This window comes from Archocentrus centrarchus, chromosome 15 (genome assembly GCF_007364275.1).
Source record: "Archocentrus centrarchus isolate MPI-CPG fArcCen1 chromosome 15, fArcCen1, whole genome shotgun sequence".
Taxonomy (NCBI): Eukaryota; Metazoa; Chordata; class Actinopteri; order Cichliformes; family Cichlidae; genus Archocentrus; species Archocentrus centrarchus.
In genome coordinates, this window is record NC_044360.1 from 12,477,375 (window position 1) to 12,496,719 (window position 19,345).

Here is a 19,345-nt window from a genome sequence, read left to right on the forward strand (position 1 = left end):
ATCATTTTTGACAAACTGACACATTATATGCACACTGCACATCACTTTGTTTCATATGAAATAGATTTAATATATTTTTATGTACTTAAAACACACATGTATATATTGTATACATTGCATTGCACCTCCATTACACATGCTGCACTTTTTTTTTCTTTTTTCTACTGGCTAGTATATTTGTGGCAAATGTACAGTATACAATCAGGTTTGTGTCCAAGCGGGTGGATGTCACTCATTGCTGAGTTGCTTCATCTTTTCTTTGACATCATCTTAAGACAAAATATAATGGTTAACAGAATACTTGTAAAACAAGGCAAAAACATGCTGGCAAACTGTGCAAGATTGTAGAACCACTTATAGATTTTCCAAAGACTGTTTTAAGTGGTTGTACTATTTAAACAGTTGGCCATTATTTTAATACACTTCCTTACTGTTTGGTCATCCCCAGTGTCCATAATGTTCTCTTCTGCCATTTTTAGGAGGTACTTTTTTGACTCCTTTAGGGAGATGTGAAATTTTTGAAATGATAAAAAAAAGTCCATTGTTAAACACCAGTAGCTTTATCATCACTGTCTCTTGATTTATTGTCTTTTTATATTTTTTAAACTGCACTGGCATGTCAGCGTGGCCACTACTATTTAACTAAATCATTGTTGAGCTTTTGTGTAATTCTAGTTCCATGTTTCATTTTGTTGCAGGACAAGCCATTCTTTGTAAAACACGATGCAGAATAGTTCCTCTAGAAGCCAGTCCTCGTTTGGCTAAGTTTGTCAATTTCTGCCTCTGGCAGCACACAAATGATGTCATTCCAAATTTAAAAGACCTTTAAGTCCCCCTTCACAGTTTCCCATGGCCACTCACGTCCACAGACATGCAGCGACACTGTTTGACTCTTTGCACCTTACGGTGTCTGAAAGGCGGCTGCAGGTCTGGGCAGTCTAGCTGCACTGTGAGCTGTGTGATGCGATGTGGTCTACAGAAGGAGCAGGACTGAAATGGCTCCTGGGCTTTGTTGTGGCTTTTTCTTCCCGAGCCTGAGGTTTGGCCTCGATTCTGTCCCTGACCCGAGCTGGGACCCATATGCCGTGGGATGTAGAAGGAGTTACACTGCCCGTAGCAAAAACGGTTGACCACAGTGCGGCTGTGGCAGCCCTCCTCACTGATTGTCTGACGAAGAGGTTGTGTCTTGCACCAGTCTCTGCGGAGGTAACGGCGCTCTGTCACAACCAAGGCCTCCCGACTAGAGGATAGAACCTCTGGTTTCTGCTGCAGTAGCCGATGGTGACGGTCTGCAGAAAGGTTCCCTTTGGACTTGTTTGGGGATGGGATGGCTCCCTGGGGACGGGACTTTTTGGTCTCTGCGGTGATGCAGAGCACCCCAGCCAGTATGACAGGGATAGTTATTCTCCACAGCATTCTGCAAAGAGAGATACATTACTACACAATGCAGTGGATAATATAGTTTCTCAAGAATTAAACATCTGCTGTTGCACAAACAGAATCTGGAAATTTACACTGAAGCTGGTGTAACACATTTAGGGAGCATGAGATGAAACATGACAGCCATATAATTGCTTACATGATACTAATATTGCCAATTATGTTTGCAACTGTGAGTGTTCATTTTTGTTGAGCCACCTTTTCAGTTTAGCCTTCCAGGCATCATTGAGGAAATGAATCCATCACCAGGGCCCCCATTTGTCAGCATCTCTGTGTCATTACTTCTATTTGCTTTCCTCTCGGCTACGCAACTCTTCCAAAAATAAATAAAGCCCTGCCATCAAAGGATACACTTAAACACCCATAACGAGAAGGGGAAGTTGATTTTATTGGTCCCGTCGCTGGGTAAAATAATTAGTGCTTTGCTTACTTTAGTCATGAACTATGCCGCAGATATGTAAACAGGCATTAGAAAGAACCATCTGCATGTTATTAGGGAAAAAGTTGGAGAGACATACAGTTCACTCTTCTACTCTTTGGTGATATACTGTGAAGAAAATTAAAGTGAGAGTGACCTATACTGTCCATAACCGCCAGTGTCTTTGGTATCATGGTAGCATCAGAGAGATGTAGTATGATCTAGAGAAAAGAGCCCTCTATGATTCAGGGCGGAGTACATGCCCGTGTGCAAGCTGTCAGTATTTGCGCCAGCACATTTTTGACCATCACTCAAGCATCTTTTCAGCAGATGTTGCTCTTGACAAGCATTGCATGACACCAAGTTAGAAATTCTGACAGAGAACCAAACGGCCTCAAGGCCATTGGCTGCTACTATTCACAGACTCTTCTTTGCTGTGCTCATATGTTCTCTTTGTTCCTTTCCTGAACCTGCAACTCACTCTGACATGGAACAAATTACTTTATCATAATCCACTTTGGTTTTTGCCTCATTTTTCTTCTGCCCTTGACCCCAAGGTCATGGCAGTGCTGTCTGAGCTGCATGAGCACACAAGTCTGTATATCACTGTCCCAGCAGCACTTGCCCTAAGCTAGACAGCAGCTGTTAGTGCATCTAGCAGATATGTACATAGTATGAATTTTTACCTGATTTTTTTTTTCTAAATAAAGCCATATGTTGGAGTTACCTAGGCACAGAAAAAATATTCTATTGTTAAATTCTTTCTTGTGCAAATCTGTTCCAATAAATCTTTTTTTCTTCATTAAGACATCTGTCTACAGTCTGCTTAGAAACTTGATCAACTATATGGTTGAAGTAATAAGGCTGTCTAGATGACACACATTTAGGCCAATTATTGGAAAAAAATGATTGTCATCTATAACTTAATCAGGAGACAACATCCACATAAGATCTGGGCTGCTTCTACGGATATATATTGTTGCACACACACAGACCATACATACACACCTACAGTCACTCGTCATAAGGTTAGAATAACTAAAGTAAACAATCCCGCCGTCTTTCCACCACCTACTGCATCAGGGAACCTTGACACCAATTCATCTTTCAGTGATCTACCTTCCACGTACAGCGCAGTCTCATTTGTCTTTAGCAGTACCACCTTCTTCCTGCTGACTGGGAGTTTAAGTGCATGAACTCCTGATTGGGGTAAATCTGCTCTTGTGTGCAGGCTCTTGTTTCCCCATTTTCCCTCTATCAGTCTCTTATGTGGCACCGTTTGACTCTGCTGAGCTACAGTGTAGATAGCTCTTGGGCTTAGGAGGGATGATCTGACTGACTGTGTACACAGGGTATGACAAATGACCTATACAGTCAGCAACTGCGCTTCCTCTCCACCCCCAAACTCAGCTGGTGTTATAGTGGTGGCCCTGCTGAGCTATACCCATCAATCTCTCCAGCAAGACAAATTGTGGTTTTGGGGTAGGGATTCAGGGGCTTTTGGGGGAGTCTGAGGTAGATGGTTAGTGGCTGGGGATTGAAAGGTTTTAAAAAAATGGAGGGTGGGTGCAGATATGATGGGGTTTTTGGACTCATGACCTACCAGGAAACAAATCCAACACTACTTGGGGTTCATGAACAATATAACTGCATATCTCCACACAAGCTTGTCTTTCTTTCCCGGACACACAGCACTAATCACACAGTGTCACACAGTGACAGGAGGCGACTGCGGTTTTGAGCATTAGTGCTGGGACAGAACTGAGCACAACCTTTGTGTCTGCTAATCACTAATATTGTCCACAAACACAGCTTTATGTTTTAACAGAACCACACATACTTTGAATATGCTTCACTGAACTGTGGCAGACCACGGTTCCAAAATTCAAACCTCTAATGAAATTACAAATGCCAGACACAAATACCAGAGAGACTGCTGAGCTAAACACAAGCTTTTTTTGAAAACAGCTATTACCATCAGTGGGAACTTGTTATGTTTTGTTTTTCAGAATGGCATGATAATACCATGGTAATGTTTTCTGTCTGGATAACAATGGGTCTTTTTTTTTTTGTTTTGTTTTGTTTTGGTTTTTTTTGTTTGTTTTTTCAAATCTCAAAGTCAAATGAAAAACAAAATTATTCATGAAAATGTCCAGCCTAGCAGCTAAATATTTGAAGATTTCAAATATTCAGTTGTTAAATAATTGAATAAAGAAAGAATTTTTTTCCAAGGCTTTCAAATTTGTACACACAGATGTACTTCCACTAAACCATGCACAACGTCTTCCCAGCATGTCTTCAAAGGCAGGTTAAAACAAACAAAACCTGATGCCTCAATTATTGGTGCGTCAGAAAGTCTCATACATAGACTGGTAAGTGCAGTTAATTACAGTAAAACTGCATTTAATTCACTGTGCAGCTCAAACCTCAATCACACACGGGTAGCCGCACACGCGCATGCACCCATGTGTGGCCACACACGTGCGTGCGCTCACGCGCACAGTCAAACGCACATACACAGGATATAAAGAGAGAGAGAGAGGAAAAAGGCATAGAGAGGTAAATTAAATGTTTTCACTTGGAGCCAATTACACAAAGAGGAACCATGTCATTATCTGCATTTGCGGATTGTATTTTCCCAAACTACGCTTTGCTGTTGGTTCATTAACAGCTGGGGGTTGAGGAGTGGGGTGGGGGGGGACTCCTTTTAGGGGCTTTGCTGTGTAAATGTGTCTAATGCCAACATCGCCAGGAGGCTGCTTTAGGCAGTTCGGGCAGCCATTTGTCACCACAATCCGTCTTGATAATGACTAGCAGCCCAGATATAATGCTTTCCAAGCTAAGTACTGGCAAGAATGTAAGACAACTTCTTCGCCTCAGCAACATAAAGTGCTTCAGTGGGGATGAAAGGCAATTAGAGATGCTGTGATAGTACACTAGTTGTCACTGCAGACACTATAAGCTACAGCGATTAACACCACCTTCCCTTTCTCTTTTTGTTTCCTCTTAAGTAGTGCCAAAGTGGCTTTATTTAACAAAATATCATCTGTATCAGCTCTTTCAAGATATTTCAAGCAGAAAACTCTATTATCTTTTAATGATCCATCAAATAGAAATATTGTTTATTTGTTGAGCATCACTTTAAGAAATAGCTGGTAATACAAGCAACATCGGGATCTTCACTAGAATCTAAGTTCTCTGGCTTTCAGCAACGTTTGGCTGCTCAGCATGAGTTTGCAGTCACTGGCACATCAGAAGGCCACTGTGCCTCTTGATGACTCTTATGATTTGTTGGTTTTAAAAGTTTGACTTCGACTGAAATTTTTGCCACGACAGGCCAAAATGCAGTTTTACTCCAAAGTTTTAATTGCTCAGCATTTTTTGTGTAGATCTCATTCATATAAAGCGCAAACTTGACATGTTAACAGTCAATTGTTCGATCAAATGCCAGTGTTACTATCTCCAGAGGCTCACAATGACGTGTTTTCTGTTGCTTAAGAAATTACAATGTGTCTGTGTGCTAAATCCTCTTTGACATCAGAGCAGATTGTACAAGGTGGTGCAGTCACCAGAGCTGTAAGCAGGATCAGAAGGCAAACTCCCCACCATTCCCCGCACGCATACTGTAGGGACAGGCACACACATGCACACATATGTTCTCACACCAACCTGGATAGATCCCAGCACTCAAATGAACGAGGGAGAAAAGAAAAGAATAGAGATTATTCTGAACCCACAGGTTAATGTAGCAATATATATGATGTTACTACACATAGTGCGCATCAAGTTCATCATGTCTCAGTCTCTTTTTTCATATTCACTGCAAAAGCTGAACTGTCTCTTAAGCTCACTGAGAAGAAAAGTATAACATGCTGTCATCACTCACTAATTCTCTCACTCACAACACTAATTACTCGGAACCTCCAGCCACTAATTATAGTAATTTGGTAGACACTTTTATCCAGAACACCTTACAACGCCTTGAAGGTGTATATTTTTACAATGGGTGGCCTCACTGGGAATCAAACCATCAGTCCTGGGACATTATACTAAATAGCTGTACAACTACCGCTATTCCAATTACATGGTTCTGCACTTAGTCAATCCAAATACTAGACTGTATGGCGCGTTCACGTACATAATCAAGTTTCCTCTTATATGCTGCAAAGCTGTCCGCCTTCAAAGGATTTATCATTATATTTCGTGTAAAATCAGGCAATACAATGGGATAACATGCTAGCCCGCGTGTATTATCTTTTATCGAAAACTTTCTTGAATGAAATGCTCTTAATTGGAAATTAGTGCAAGCTATCGCTTATGATAGTTTATGTGTAAAATCATCTGTTCAAATGCTTTTCAACGCTTAAATCTGGCATTAAATTGGTGCTCTCACGGTGAAATGTAAAGTGTGGTTCATTTACCTCTTCATGTGTACAGCGGGACAGTGATGTGTCGAGGATGCATTCAAGGGAGATCGTCCACATTCAGTGGTCCTCGCGTCCGCTTCCAAGTTTCGGTTTCCATGGCAACATAATCTGCGGTATCCTCAGTCTTGTCCTTGCTCCTCTTCTTCCCTGCTTAAATTTTAGGACATGCTCAGTTTTCCATCCTCTTAGGCGACGTCTTCCTCTCTGAATCTAGTTTTCTCTTTTTGGTTTTTAGGTTAAGCAAAGAAGCTCTAGACTTCAGTCACAGTAAGCCCATATCTTAGTGTTGTGGAGACTGTCTGCAGTCTGTCTTTGAGTGTTTGAGTCACTGTAAAGCCTGCCTTAGTTTGAATCCCCACCACCCCTTTCCCCTCCTCAAGAATGGGAGGGTTTTTCCTATTGGCCGTGACCACTGTGTGAATCAAATCAAGTTTCATTTCTTTCATTTGGGTCTGTCTCAGGGAGAGACAGGCGGTTAGTGTCTGATATTTTAAATGAATATATATTTTGCAATCCCAACCTGTCCGTGATACATAAAACCTACTAAGTCCACATATTTCCCCTTATCTTATTTTTCCACTGTAAGTTTTCCTTTCCTCACTTTGCGTTTGACAGTTACTTGTATTTTAGTTTTAAGGAAGTGGATGAAATTTGGAAAGTGGATGAGAGAAACAATAATTGCCTAAAACCCCCTAAATGATCCTTTCTTATTGGCACAGTACCACATCAAAAATGAAACCCATAACTTCCAATCCATAAATCATTCTGTGCATGCACTAACAGCATGCTTTGAAAAATGCCACAGTTCACATTCCTTGATGCAACTGAGACAATGATGTTTGTCTCTTTTGCGGCTCTGGCGATGCTGACCACTGGGCACGAAGACTGAAAACACTGACTGTCACTTCTACCATCAAAGAGCTGAAACATCAACAGACCGTGCAAAACCTCAGACGGGTAAAGTATGAACAATAACCCTTTCAGCAAAGCCGAGGATGATGACACTTTTGCATGACAAAACATCATTTGTCTGCAGAGTATCGTGGCTCATTTTGCTGATTTGTGTTGAAAACTGCTGCTTGTTGAGCCGATGGGAAATAGTTTACCGCCCTCTAGTGGCAGAAAGCAAAGGCGCACGATTTAAGCATGAACAGGATATGTACCATTTGAAAACTTGAGTGAACCCAGCACTCCATATTGCTACCCTGACATTCAAAAAAATCAGACCCGGGCCACAGTAACAGATAGAGGGCCAACTTTAATAATACAAGTAAGTAAAAGTGTCTTTAAATATGGTATAAAAATAAATGCAGGAGAGAATAACAAACAATTATGTTCTACGCAAGACAGGAGACAGCATTTTTTTTTTTTTTGTAAATCTGAATGTGACTTTACAGGAGCAATGAAAATCATATGTGCTAATTATATGTAGTGCAATAAAATAATGCAAAGCAAAAATAAATGCACAATAAATAATAATATTAATCATAATATATATATGTATATATATATTGTATATTCATTCTGCACAACACTTCCCATAGCGTGACAAAGTATCTGTGATCTCAGATCATGTAAAGCAATGACATTGGTTAGATTTATCAGTTGAAGCTGTCATTTTATATTTTTCTACATTTTTTTCTTTTGATTTTTTTTTCTCTCTGACATCATTTGTTTCAGCTGGAAGTGGGGGGTGGGGGTTGGGGGGTGGGGGTCCGATCCAGCATCTATGATGGAAAGAACTGGAACACTGGATATGACTTTCTTCAGTGTCATTTTTCATCTCGGCAGTCTGTCAGTGTCCTCTCAAGTCCAGCCTCCTTTTCTGAGAATACTGGAAATATATCAGGTACTGAAAGTGGAGAGAGAAGAAGGAACATCCCCTCCATGGACATGCAACATCCTGTGGACAACAGATGAACAGACGGCTTGGCTCATCATCCAGCTGGGCCAAGAGCAGATGACAGACAATGATGATGAAGAGATGAGATGGTTCCCCTCTCCATGTCCCAGAGAGAGAGAGAGAGAGAGAGTTGGCATTGATTTTAGCATGATGGCACACAACTGGTCAACCTCTTGGATGCCAGTGGTTTCCCCTGCGCTGGGAGAAGAGACAGAAAGACAGAAGACAAGGAGAACAGAGAATAAGGTGGATGACAGGAAGAAGAAATACACTTACAGTATTTTAACAACACATTGAATCTTAAGGTCACATTTAGCACAAGCTCTCTTATAGTAGTTAGTAAGCTAATTAGATTAGCTATCAACAATCAAATATAGTGCAAGACAATGGATGTGGTATCATTGGACATTACCTGGGAGTAAGACCCTTCAGAATAAGTTCTTACTTTTCTGTTGGGACAAAAAAACAAACACAATTGAAGTGATTTTACCTTGTGGATTTATAGGAATTTATTATGCAACTTTGTACGGTAGAGCAATAAAATGTACAGACTAATCTGAGTTTAGCTTGCATAAAAAAGAATATTCTGCCATCATTATAAAGCGATGTACTGCTTTCACATCATATTTCATCAGAAAGAAAAAACAAACACAACATACGCCCCAAAACTGATGTAGATTTTGCCGTTCTGTTCTTTAAAAAAAAAAAAAAAAAAAGGAACATAGATATAATGCTGAAATCTTCTTTGCCAGATTGACAAGCTGATACAGTGTAGGAGGTGTGAGACAGGGTAGGTTTTTAAGCACATGGATACACTTGCGTAATGCTGAATTATTCGTCATGTTATGACAGCCCATTTTTCTGAATTCATAAGAGTTTTTACAAGCCCGACAGGAGTCCCGATCAGCTCCTCCATCAAATACACCTAAAAGAGACTCCAATAATGCATCGTATAAGTCTACTTTTCCTGTTATGGCTTTTGTGGGTCCCATTTTATTTGCAGTATTCTTTGGTTTGACCCAGTTTGCACTTTGGTTCGTGAGACACAGACTTGAAAGTGCATTAAACAATGCATTTGGGCTAAAGGCAAATAACTACACATAATTTCAAGAAGCTGCTTGGAGTTTCACATGCCCTCAGCTATTGTTTGGATCTATTGAAGATTAAAGCTACACAGAACAAGAAACCTGACTCCACTGTGATTCCTGTATTGTTCTAAATCTGTTTGCTACTGAGTTAATGTAGTTAATTATAACATGCCAATACCTTAATTTTTGTCCATCAGTGAACAAAACTAGAGTTAATAATAATATCATCACTACTCCTGTAGCAGAATATATTGCATCTCACTCTAGGTAAGTGCAAAAGCAAGTTGCAGACTTGTTTTTATGTGAAGGGATTACCGGGAATGAGCTTAAAATGTAATTTAACAGACTTGGAAAAGGTGTGACTTTGGTTGCTAGGAGGGCTCATTTCAGCATCAGCAAGACTGTAGAGTCAGTTGACATCCAAATAAGGCGTCGTGTAATGTCATCTACTTCTATTTTCACACTAATTTTGTCAAATGTTTTTCAGTCAGGTTTTGCAGGGAGTTTTTTTTATTTTTTTATTTTAACCTTCTTCTTGGCCTGTAGTAATTCCTGGTAGGCACTGGAACGGATGAAACGGCTGTAAGAATCACTCTTCATCAACTTGTAGATGTGTTCCTGGTGAAGAAACACATAATGTGAGAATGATGAACAAAAGCATTAGTACAGAATCAGACACAGGCAACACCTGTGCTGAAAATAAATTTGAAAATTTTTCACTGATCCCCAAGACTGTGGTTTGTAAACTGCTAAGAGTGAAGATCTTGCTGGTCTGATCACTATCCAAGTGCCAGTAACAGGCTGAATGTTCCTATTCTTCTCTAGATAACTATGCAATTGTGGATATGATTTAATATCTCTGTATCATTTACTTCTGGGTAATTAGTCACCTGTGCGTCCTCGAAGGCGTAGCGTCCAGGATCTTTGACATTCTGGGTGGTTTTGTCATAGCTCTTGGAGTCCACATTGATGGCACTGGGTGCCCCTGGGGCCAAAAACTCCTGCCAGATCTCTTGAACTCGAGTTGGAACTTCTCTAATGGGACGCTTCTTTAGTTCCTGGACCGCTAGCCAGAACCTGCAAACCAAAGTTACCAGCATGACTGCTGCCTGTTAATACAGTTGCTTTGGAGGTGACACAGCTGATAGTAAACTAATTAAAACAGAGGGGATAATAGCTTGCAATTCCACTGACAACAAGTAGTTAATAGTAAAGCCCAAGCACCTAATTGGTTGTTAATGTACTCTTGGCTGATATTTGCCTTTTCATGGATTATTGTATTATTATTATTATTATTATTATTAAGGAAAATAAGGCAGAAAATACTTGTTGGGGTAATTTACAGAATCACAGAAGGGAAAGAAAATGTAACACATGGTAAGAAATGTGACTGTACTATAATTGATTTCAGTATTTTCTAGGGACACTTCAGCAGAGACAGATTGTAAAAAGTGGAAATTCTAAAAGCGTGAAAAAAATTTCAAAAAAAAAAAATGATTGGGGTGGATGGAGGTTAAAATATTCATGAATGACGGTACTCGCGTGCTTGTTAGCGATGCGCATGTTAATTTACAGAAGAGTGAAAAAAGAGTTTAATTAAACTGACCTCATTATTAACTTTGGGCGGCAACAAATCAAGCATGTACTACCGAAGGGAGCAGAGGAGCCATTCAGCATATGGTTACACTGCACTTACTGTAGCTGCTTGTATGCATGCGGCTTTGATGCTCTGTAGTACTCCTGTTACCATGAACATGTGGTTAAGATAATATTTCTGTGTTATTCTGCCCACTGTGACAGAGTGCATATTTTAAAAGATGCACCCACCAGCTATCCCTGCTTTGAAAATATTACCATTACTATACACATTTTATAATGCTCAAGAAAATGCCTTATTTGAGGCAAACTGCATTGACTCCAATAACAGCAATCACAGCAGCTTTCCTGCTGTTGTTGATATGAAAGTGCACCCATTATTATGAGTGAGTAATCTGAACACCCAGTAAAAAGCCACTCAAGTCATTATTGATCATGTCTACCATCATCAGAGAATCACAGAAAGATTAATCTCAATATAATCATATTGACATGCACTTTGTGATCCCTGGTTCTCATTACTCTATAATGTATCTGTGTGTAGAGAGAGAAGGTGTGAATTCTGCACAGTCAATCCTGTATGTGTCACATTATGGCAGCAAATATATGTTCACACATTCACATTGTGTGGACCCCTGTGGGAGCATGGGTTCAGATCAACCCTCCTAGCACCAACCATGCCACGTTCAAAGGCACTAAATTCAGCGTTCTTCCCCATTCTCATGCTCAGTGTCTACATGCCTTAAGTTGCTGTTTGTGATTAGCTGATCAGATATTTCCAATAATGAGCAGCTGAACAGTGTACCTAATAAAGTGGCCAGTGAGTGTATTTTTGGGATACTATTTCTATTTCATGTTAAATTATTCTTATATAGTCATTCTTATACTAGGCTACACTGCAGAGTCAAATCTTTTTTTTTCTTCTCAGAAGTAGTTTCTGACTGCTTTGCAGAGTAATTTATTAAATAAATTTTAATAAACTCTTAGATTAAACTCCCTGTTGTAGATTCTTAATGCTGTTAAAATAAACTCTATCTCAACCAACTAAAACACTGAAATTCTGGAAAGATGTTAATGAGAACCAAACAGTGCTATGTTTAGTTCTCTGTAAGGGGCCATTCTGTGTAGTGAGTACTTTACATTAAATGTATTCTGCTCATAATATCTGTGTACTATGAAGGCATCAGTTTTACTTAAAATTGAGCATTTTTATACTGCTGTACTATTACCTTTTTAGATATTCTTAGTATTTCCTTCCACTTTAAGTAAAATTAGTTATGACGTTATAAATGTTTTTATTGGCATCACTGCAGCTGAAGAAACAAACTGCTCTAAAATTCAGATTTTAGTCAAATAAGTTAACATTTTATTTTTGTGTTCATATTTCAGCTGAGGTGGCATTAAGTTTCTGATTCATTAAGTTAAGCAGTGCAATATTGGTGTAAGCAATGTACATAGAAAGTACTTTTCATGATGTACCTGAGATTCTCTGAGCTGAACTCAGACTCCAGGAACTTGAGGAACTGCTCTCTCCCAACAGGATCTTTGAGAACCTCATCAATGCCAAAAGCCCACCTCTTTACCCTCTGCTGTCCTGGCTCCTTACTGGAGGAGACCACAAAAAATACAACACATCTTTCATTGATCAAAAGTACAAAAATACTCGGGAATAACATTCAACTGATTTATGTATCCATCTAAATACCTGTGGCTCTCACTTCTGTTTTTATGTACCCACCTGGCTTCAAGCTCCCAGAGTGTGGTGTCATCTGAGATCCAAGGGTTGGATGGATCTGGTGGCGTGAGGAAGGGGTCGTATTCAAGATACTGCTCCGTATAGCCCAACAAACTGTTTTTGAGACCAAAAAAAATTGGTTGTTTATTTGTTAGCTTTACCTGACAGAAAGAGAAGTGAAATTCCCTGGGGTGCAAATAATTTGAAATTAAATCAAATGTAGAATCTCACAAACGTGGCTGACTCACTACTTAGGCACAAGCATTTAAAAGCCTTTCCTGAATACATCTCTCTTTTCAGAAAGCAATGACAAACAGACACTCTGTACAGCATCCAGTATCTGGATCTCTTTACCCTGATGACAACTGAAGGTACTGTCTGGCAGTGACGTGCGGTGAGGGTCGTGACTGGTGAGGCACTGACGTCATCACATCAGATTTACAAACATATAGCTTATTCACCATTTGATTGGCAACAGTTGTTTTGTTTAACATTAACATAGTCTGAAGCAAACCTTTTAGCTCCGGTGTTGGTCTTCCTTTAATTATTATCTTCTGCTTCGATTGAAAGTCCAGTTTAGAAAATTCTTTCAGTTGAGTTATGTAATCTTCCATGTTGAACATAAGGCCAAGCAACAGGAAAAACTAACTGGCCTTGCTAACTGTTTATGGTAGCTTGCCGCCGAGGAGTCGTAGAGTCCCTGGGATCACCAGCGCCCCCTACCATGAGGCACGAGAACTGCGTGCCTCACCTAGTGTCTCTTCGCAGCAGTTTCATGATCGCTCAACACAAGAATGCATTACACACACATACAGTTGTTAATGAAAAAACAACAAAAAAAACTGTGCATTATATACACCAGCTAAAATATAGAAATTTAGTTCATATAGTAAAAGTGTTAGAACATTTTAATTGCCACATGCAAAGGGAAAGTAATCCGGTCTCACTGCATAGCATGCCAGCACAGTTAGTAGTCATTGGCAATGACTATACTGAGCCGCACCACGGATTGCGCAATCCGTGGTGCGGCTCGCCGGGCTGGTGCCTCACCGTTCGTCTCTTAGTATTTGACCGGCAAATGCAAAAATTCAGCGATTTTGAAAAAACTAATCTAAAAATGGTGTAGTTAAATGGAAAAGAACTTTAAAATACAAATCACTGAATGAATATAACCATTTAATTTATTTTTTAATTTTATATTTCCACGATGACAGGTGAGGCCGTGCCTCACCTGCCTCCCCTGACTGCACGTCACTGCTGTCTGGGCCTAAACACTGCTCAAGGTCATCTTAGTTCTTAATTCCAAGCTGTGTTAGGCTGTTTAAAGGCTCAATAAACAGATCGATGGCTAAACTGAATAAAGACACAAAGAACATCGCTCACCTCTCTGCCACTTTGGACATTTTCAGTCGATGCCTGTCTAATTGCAATTGCCAAAAGGTGATCTGAAACCATAGCAGCGAACCATCAGCAGACAGCAGTCTCCATGAATTCATGCCTTCATTTTCAGTTACATTTATATGATATTTAAAATCATTCTTTATATTCAAAAGGTGTGTCGTGCAATTAATTGGATACAAGAATGAGATGTAATCATACACTAAGTCCAATTTAAGTACTAGCATTGACTCCACATTTTTAAAGATCCTATACTGCCCCCTCTAGGTCTAACCTGTTCCTGCAGTTCTTCTTCTGTAGGCTGCTTGGCCTCTGGAGCTGGGGTGTGGGTTGGGCTGTGGGTACGGATATCATTCTGCAGCCCATACACAGACTAATACAATAAAAACATGAAAATAAAAAATAGGCATCAATCGAAGTAGTCTTATGGCTGCAGACAAGCACAGAAAGGCACCATGAACCTGTTCTGTGCATGTAAGAGGAGAAAGATCTTCAGTACCTTTCTAGTTTTGTGGGGGTTTTTCATTCTTGAAGATTTCTTTATGTCAACTTCTGTTGTATTCACACATCCAGGCTGTGAAACAAGCAAGGGGAAAATGAGAAAATCATGAGGAAATTCAACTTGTGATCACAGTTTTAACTGAATATACTTCTCCTTGAGTTTATACTTCTAGAGCATAGTAATGCACTCTGTAACATAATGTACTATAGGAAGATGCGACAATTGGTAAAGGTTTAATTTTTCAACAGCTTTTGTTTAAACAAATCTAATATGCTTAGCCAACAAATTACTTGTTACAAAGCAAATCTTTCCCATCTGCAACAAGCTTCTTTGCCTTTTCTTTTCTTTACCAAGGTCACATGTCCTGCAATAGAGACAACACCAGCAGAGGACATTTGCCTGCAGTCTCATGTCATCTAACACAGATAGGGGTCTCTTGAAATCTCTCCAAATACCCTGCACTTTGAAAATGATGCTAAAGGGATGTCATGTGCAGTAAAATGTGATGCCTACAGGTCCTGACCAAGCATCAGTATGTGACAAGTTGGGAGTGAGAATGAGTTGGCTTTGCTGGAAGTCTCCAGGACAATGTCTCAGATGCTGGTTAATTAAACATGGAATGTGCCAATTCTGGGAAAACATAGAAACCAGCAGGAAATTAGACTCTTGGAGTACAAATACTGGCTGATTGAGCAAGTGGTCTAATCTAGGTCTCTTCCAGAAGAACAGAGCTTGATGGTGTCACTGTGAAATTTGAATTAATATTGATTATGTTGCCCTGAGGACGCATAAATTCAACTTGTTATTTCCCAATTAACTGTGGAGCAGTGGCTCTCAGAATACAGCAGAGGAGACCCTTAAACCTCAAGGGGAAACTAAATGCTAATGCTAAGCGAGTGTGTAGGAACAAGGTAAAGAGCAGCGGTGAAGCTGATGTGTTGTGACAGTTATTGATGTGGCATTTCATGTGTATGGCCAAGGCAAATACACAACGGGCTATTTGCAGAGTGTTCAGCTCTTTAAACTCTTTAAATGTTACAGGAAGCATGTAAAGCTTATATATAAATTGTGTAATCCATTAAGTACTAATAGCTTATAACTGTTTAACATTTCCAAAACAATTTCTTAGTCTTAGCCTGTGTGACATGTGTGGAAAAGACAATAAATAAATCCCAAAAACTAAATATACCATCCCTGCATAATTGTTCTTTTGACTTGGAAGGCAGAGTGGAGTGTGGTCAGTGTGAAATTATTTTTTCAGAATTATTCACTTTTGCAAGAACATTTAAGATGACACTGATAAAGTCAGCAAAGCAATGATATCAGTAACAGCAGAGGTGATTATAATACCATCAGTAATTTTACTCACCACTGGTCTGTGCACGTCCCAGAATGCTCTTTCCTGACTGTCGAGAATTTTTCTCTCAATTTTGTCTCTTTTCTTGTCCACTCTGGGGAAAAAATAGAATTCAGAGAGCAGCTCTGGCAGAGACTGCAGCTTAATCTAAAACATATATGAGCCATTTACTCCATCACATGTCTGATGTGCAATTTATCTGTGAAGTTGTGTGCTGGTAATTACAGGGACATTTGATCATGACATAACGAGGCTGTTAGAGAACTCACTTATAATGGCTCAATGCGTGTGTGGTTCTTATAGAAACCTACTTCGCTTGTGCTTCTGCTTGCATAAAAATGAACTCCCATTTCCTGGCGAAAGCTCTCTGTAGCCTTGCTAAGCTCTCCTGTAAGTAAAACAAAGAACAAACAGGAAAATAAAGGCTGTGGAGAAATCCGGGCTGATTATGTTTATTGCACATGCTGTGTACAGTGTGTAACTAGATACCATTTTTATTGATCCCTGCTCTGATATAAAAGAAAAAGGCACCGATAATGACTAAACCAGTGATTCATTTAATAGCTTTGTTGAAACAAAGTTGTAAATTAACACCCATAAAAACAAACACTGTCACTATGAGTATGAACAAAAAGGTAAGAGAGCAGTGCCAACACAGGAACAGCACAGATAGAAGGGAGTGCTGACACTAAAAGACCTTCTTCACTTACCGCTTCATAGTCTGCAAGCTCCAGACGTGCTTTATTTTGCATTGTTCTTTTGCAGAGGTAAACAGCTGAGAGAGACAGAGAGAATGGTAATAAAGGGAGAACAGGATCTCAGCTTCGTTTTAACAGCCTTAAGTGGCCCTGCGTTGATTCAGTTAATCCTCTCAACTGCACATTTAGACTGGGCTACAAATCACAAAGGTCATTTACTGTGCATGATGTGTATGTGCCTGTTACTGCTGGTGCTTGAGTGTATGAAGGTGTGTGCACGCCTGACTTTTGATGTCTTCTTTTACTATCATCATCCCTTCATCTCTTTGTTAACTGACCACAATGTGGAAGCTTCATTATGCCATTAGAGTGTTTTCATTAAGGGGCATCATTCAAGTGAATCAGTTGCCGCATCTGAGACACTAAGTTCCCCTAACACTCCCAGGATTATTCCCACTGTGAGCATTAGCCCTTTTCCCCTTCTACAATTCAAACAACAAATGAAAGACCTGCAAGGATGCAGCTATTCAGCAACCCATTTCTGGCATTATGAAAGCTTTATCTCCACTCTGCTTGGCTGTAACAATGAAAAGCTCATCCCTGTATCACCATTAAAATGCTCAGCCAACTGTGCACAACAGGTGCATGCATATCAAGACATCCCTGTTTTCCTTCACAGTAATCAGACTCCCTCAGTCAGAGGTTGCCTGAGGCAGAAACATTTGACTTTAGTTGGAAAACACTGAAACTATAAATGTGTAAAATAGAAAACATTAAGACTAAATTCACGCCTGCTACAGTATACCTGATTCTAACTGCTGGCCAAGCATTTGAGTAAAACTAAGTCTGATCTTTGTGATCATATCTAACATAGAGATGCAGTTGTGTCACATGCATTTCATCTTTTTAACCTCTGCAAAAATCAGCATTAATAATATGTCAACAATAGTTTATGCAATGCACAAACAGTCTGTCTCATTAGCCTTCTCTTTACACACACACACACACACACACACACACACACACACACACACACACACACACACACACACACACACACACACACACAGTGAAAGTTCAGATATGACTACAACAGAATGGCTCTCTCACCATAGTCTGTGTTTTCTGGTTCCCAGCAGTTTGATGGCCAAAAGTACGGAGTCTGAAGGGAAAATGAGTCATTAAGAAACAAAACCAAAAAAAGACCTTATATCTTTGACAATGTACGTCTAACCACATGGTGTCTCAAATCAAAGTGTGTACTGCTTTGTTACTGTGGGTGGGTATGTGATGCGGTCCCAGCATCTGTCACAATAAAATATTTTGTTGTATAATGGGTTTGGCATAATATCTAAAGCACATAAGCTTCTTTCAGAGAGTGCTTAGAGCACACACCAGCATGACATCTCACCCTCCTTGGGCAGCACTGTATGGGCTGGCTTCAGATGAAAAGTGATTACATACAAAAGACAAAAGAGCCTTAGGCACTGATTTGCTCTTGTTAGTTGCTGTGCAGCATACTTGGAGGAATTCACTTGGTTAAAAATCACTACCAACTATCAGTCCATGTATCGACATTTGGAGTACTAGTTCATGAACAGAGTGCCCCCCCCCCCCCATTTATGAACTAGTACAAATTGTGTACAGCAACTCCTAGTTTACATACTTTGATTTCATGTTTGCTGTAATCTGATTTTGGGGTTTCTCTGTATTTTTGTAGGGTTTTTAACCATACAATATAAAGCACCTTGAGGCGACTGTTGTAATGAATTGGCGCTGCATAACTAAAATTGAATTAAATTTAGTTGAACAGCATGAAGGAGCCTCATGTGTTTTATATAGGAATGCATGTTTATTTCAAATCTACCAAATGTAATTATTCTCCATAAAAATTACACATGAAATACAACACTTTTGCAGTCACCCTACAAAAGTGTTATGTCACATGACTTTGGACTAAATCTGTTTATGCATATAATACTGTGCAAAAGTCGTTAGCCACCCCTCATTTATATTTTGCTATGAAAATAGAAAGTAGGTGCAGTGATTTAGTGAAACGTGCAGACATACATGGAAATACAGTATACACTATGAGCTTGAAAATCAGTATTGGGTATGACCTTTATTCTTCAACACAGTCTGAACTCTCTTAAGCAAGCTTTCTAGTAATTTCTTTAAGTAGTCTTCAGGAATAGTTCTCCAGGCTTCTTGAAGGACATTCAATCATTGTCATTCTAAAAAACGAAGCTGTTGCCAGTTAGACACTTTCCAGATGGTATTGCATGGTGGATCAATATCAGATGGTAATTTTTTGCATTCATAATTCCTTCAATTTTAACAAGATCTCCAACACCACTGACTGAAATGCAGTCCCAAACTATGACAGAATCTCCACCGTGTTTCAGAAATGGCTGAATATATTCACTGCCATATCTCCTTCCTCACCTACTCTGTGCATATTGAAGATGATTTGAAATCTCAAATTTCAAATTTGGATTCATCACTCTGTAACACCTGTTGCCAGGGATTTTTCAGTGCAGTTCTTGTGTAATTTGGCATACCTCAGCCTGTTTCCCTTCCTTAAGAATGGCTTCTTGACAGCCACCCTTCCACTGAGACACTTTCTGATGAGGTTTCAGTGAACAGTAGTTGGATCATGTGAAGGATCAGATGCATCTCTCAGGTCCTGTGTCTGATCTTTGGTGAATTTATTCCTATTTCTTAAGGAAATGACTTTCAGGTGCTTTTTATCTACTGTGGATAGTTTTTCAGGCCTGACACTT

The 19,345-nt window shown here is 39.6% G+C and overlaps 2 protein-coding genes across 3 annotated transcripts in view; both read right to left on the reverse strand.

Moving 5' to 3' along the window:
- Positions 1-46: 46 nt before the first annotated feature.
- grem2a (gremlin 2, DAN family BMP antagonist a) lies at positions 47-6,591 on the reverse strand. The gene is made up of 2 exons (XM_030748231.1): positions 6,280-6,591; positions 47-1,417 (listed from the first exon to the last, which is right to left on the reverse strand). Exons 1-2 carry the CDS (start codon positions 6,285-6,287, stop codon positions 838-840), a joined length of 588 nt encoding a protein of 195 aa, XP_030604091.1. The 5' UTR covers positions 6,288-6,591; the 3' UTR covers positions 47-837.
- A 951-nt stretch (positions 6,592-7,542) lies between these two features.
- rgs7a (regulator of G protein signaling 7a) overlaps positions 7,543-19,345 on the reverse strand; it is a 52,767-nt gene continuing 40,964 nt past the window's right edge. The window contains exons 6-18 of one of the 2 annotated variants that reach the window (XM_030747790.1): positions 17,673-17,724; positions 16,575-16,639; positions 16,176-16,252; positions 15,877-15,958; positions 14,505-14,579; positions 14,280-14,378; positions 13,991-14,052; positions 12,611-12,721; positions 12,352-12,477; positions 10,167-10,353; positions 9,805-9,894; positions 8,601-8,637; positions 7,543-8,381 (exon numbers count right to left, since the gene is read on the reverse strand). In XM_030747790.1, coding sequence (XP_030603650.1) covers positions 8,617-8,637; positions 9,805-9,894; positions 10,167-10,353; positions 12,352-12,477; positions 12,611-12,721; positions 13,991-14,052; positions 14,280-14,378; positions 14,505-14,579; positions 15,877-15,958; positions 16,176-16,252; positions 16,575-16,639; positions 17,673-17,724 — 1,047 coding nt within the window. In that variant the 3' untranslated portion in view covers positions 7,543-8,381; positions 8,601-8,616. Of the gene's footprint in view, positions 8,387-8,600; positions 8,638-9,804; positions 9,895-10,166; positions 10,354-12,351; positions 12,478-12,610; positions 12,722-13,990; positions 14,053-14,279; positions 14,379-14,504; positions 14,580-15,876; positions 15,959-16,175; positions 16,253-16,574; positions 16,640-17,672; positions 17,725-19,345 lie in introns of both variants that reach the window. The other variant, XM_030747792.1, reaches the window with a different exon arrangement.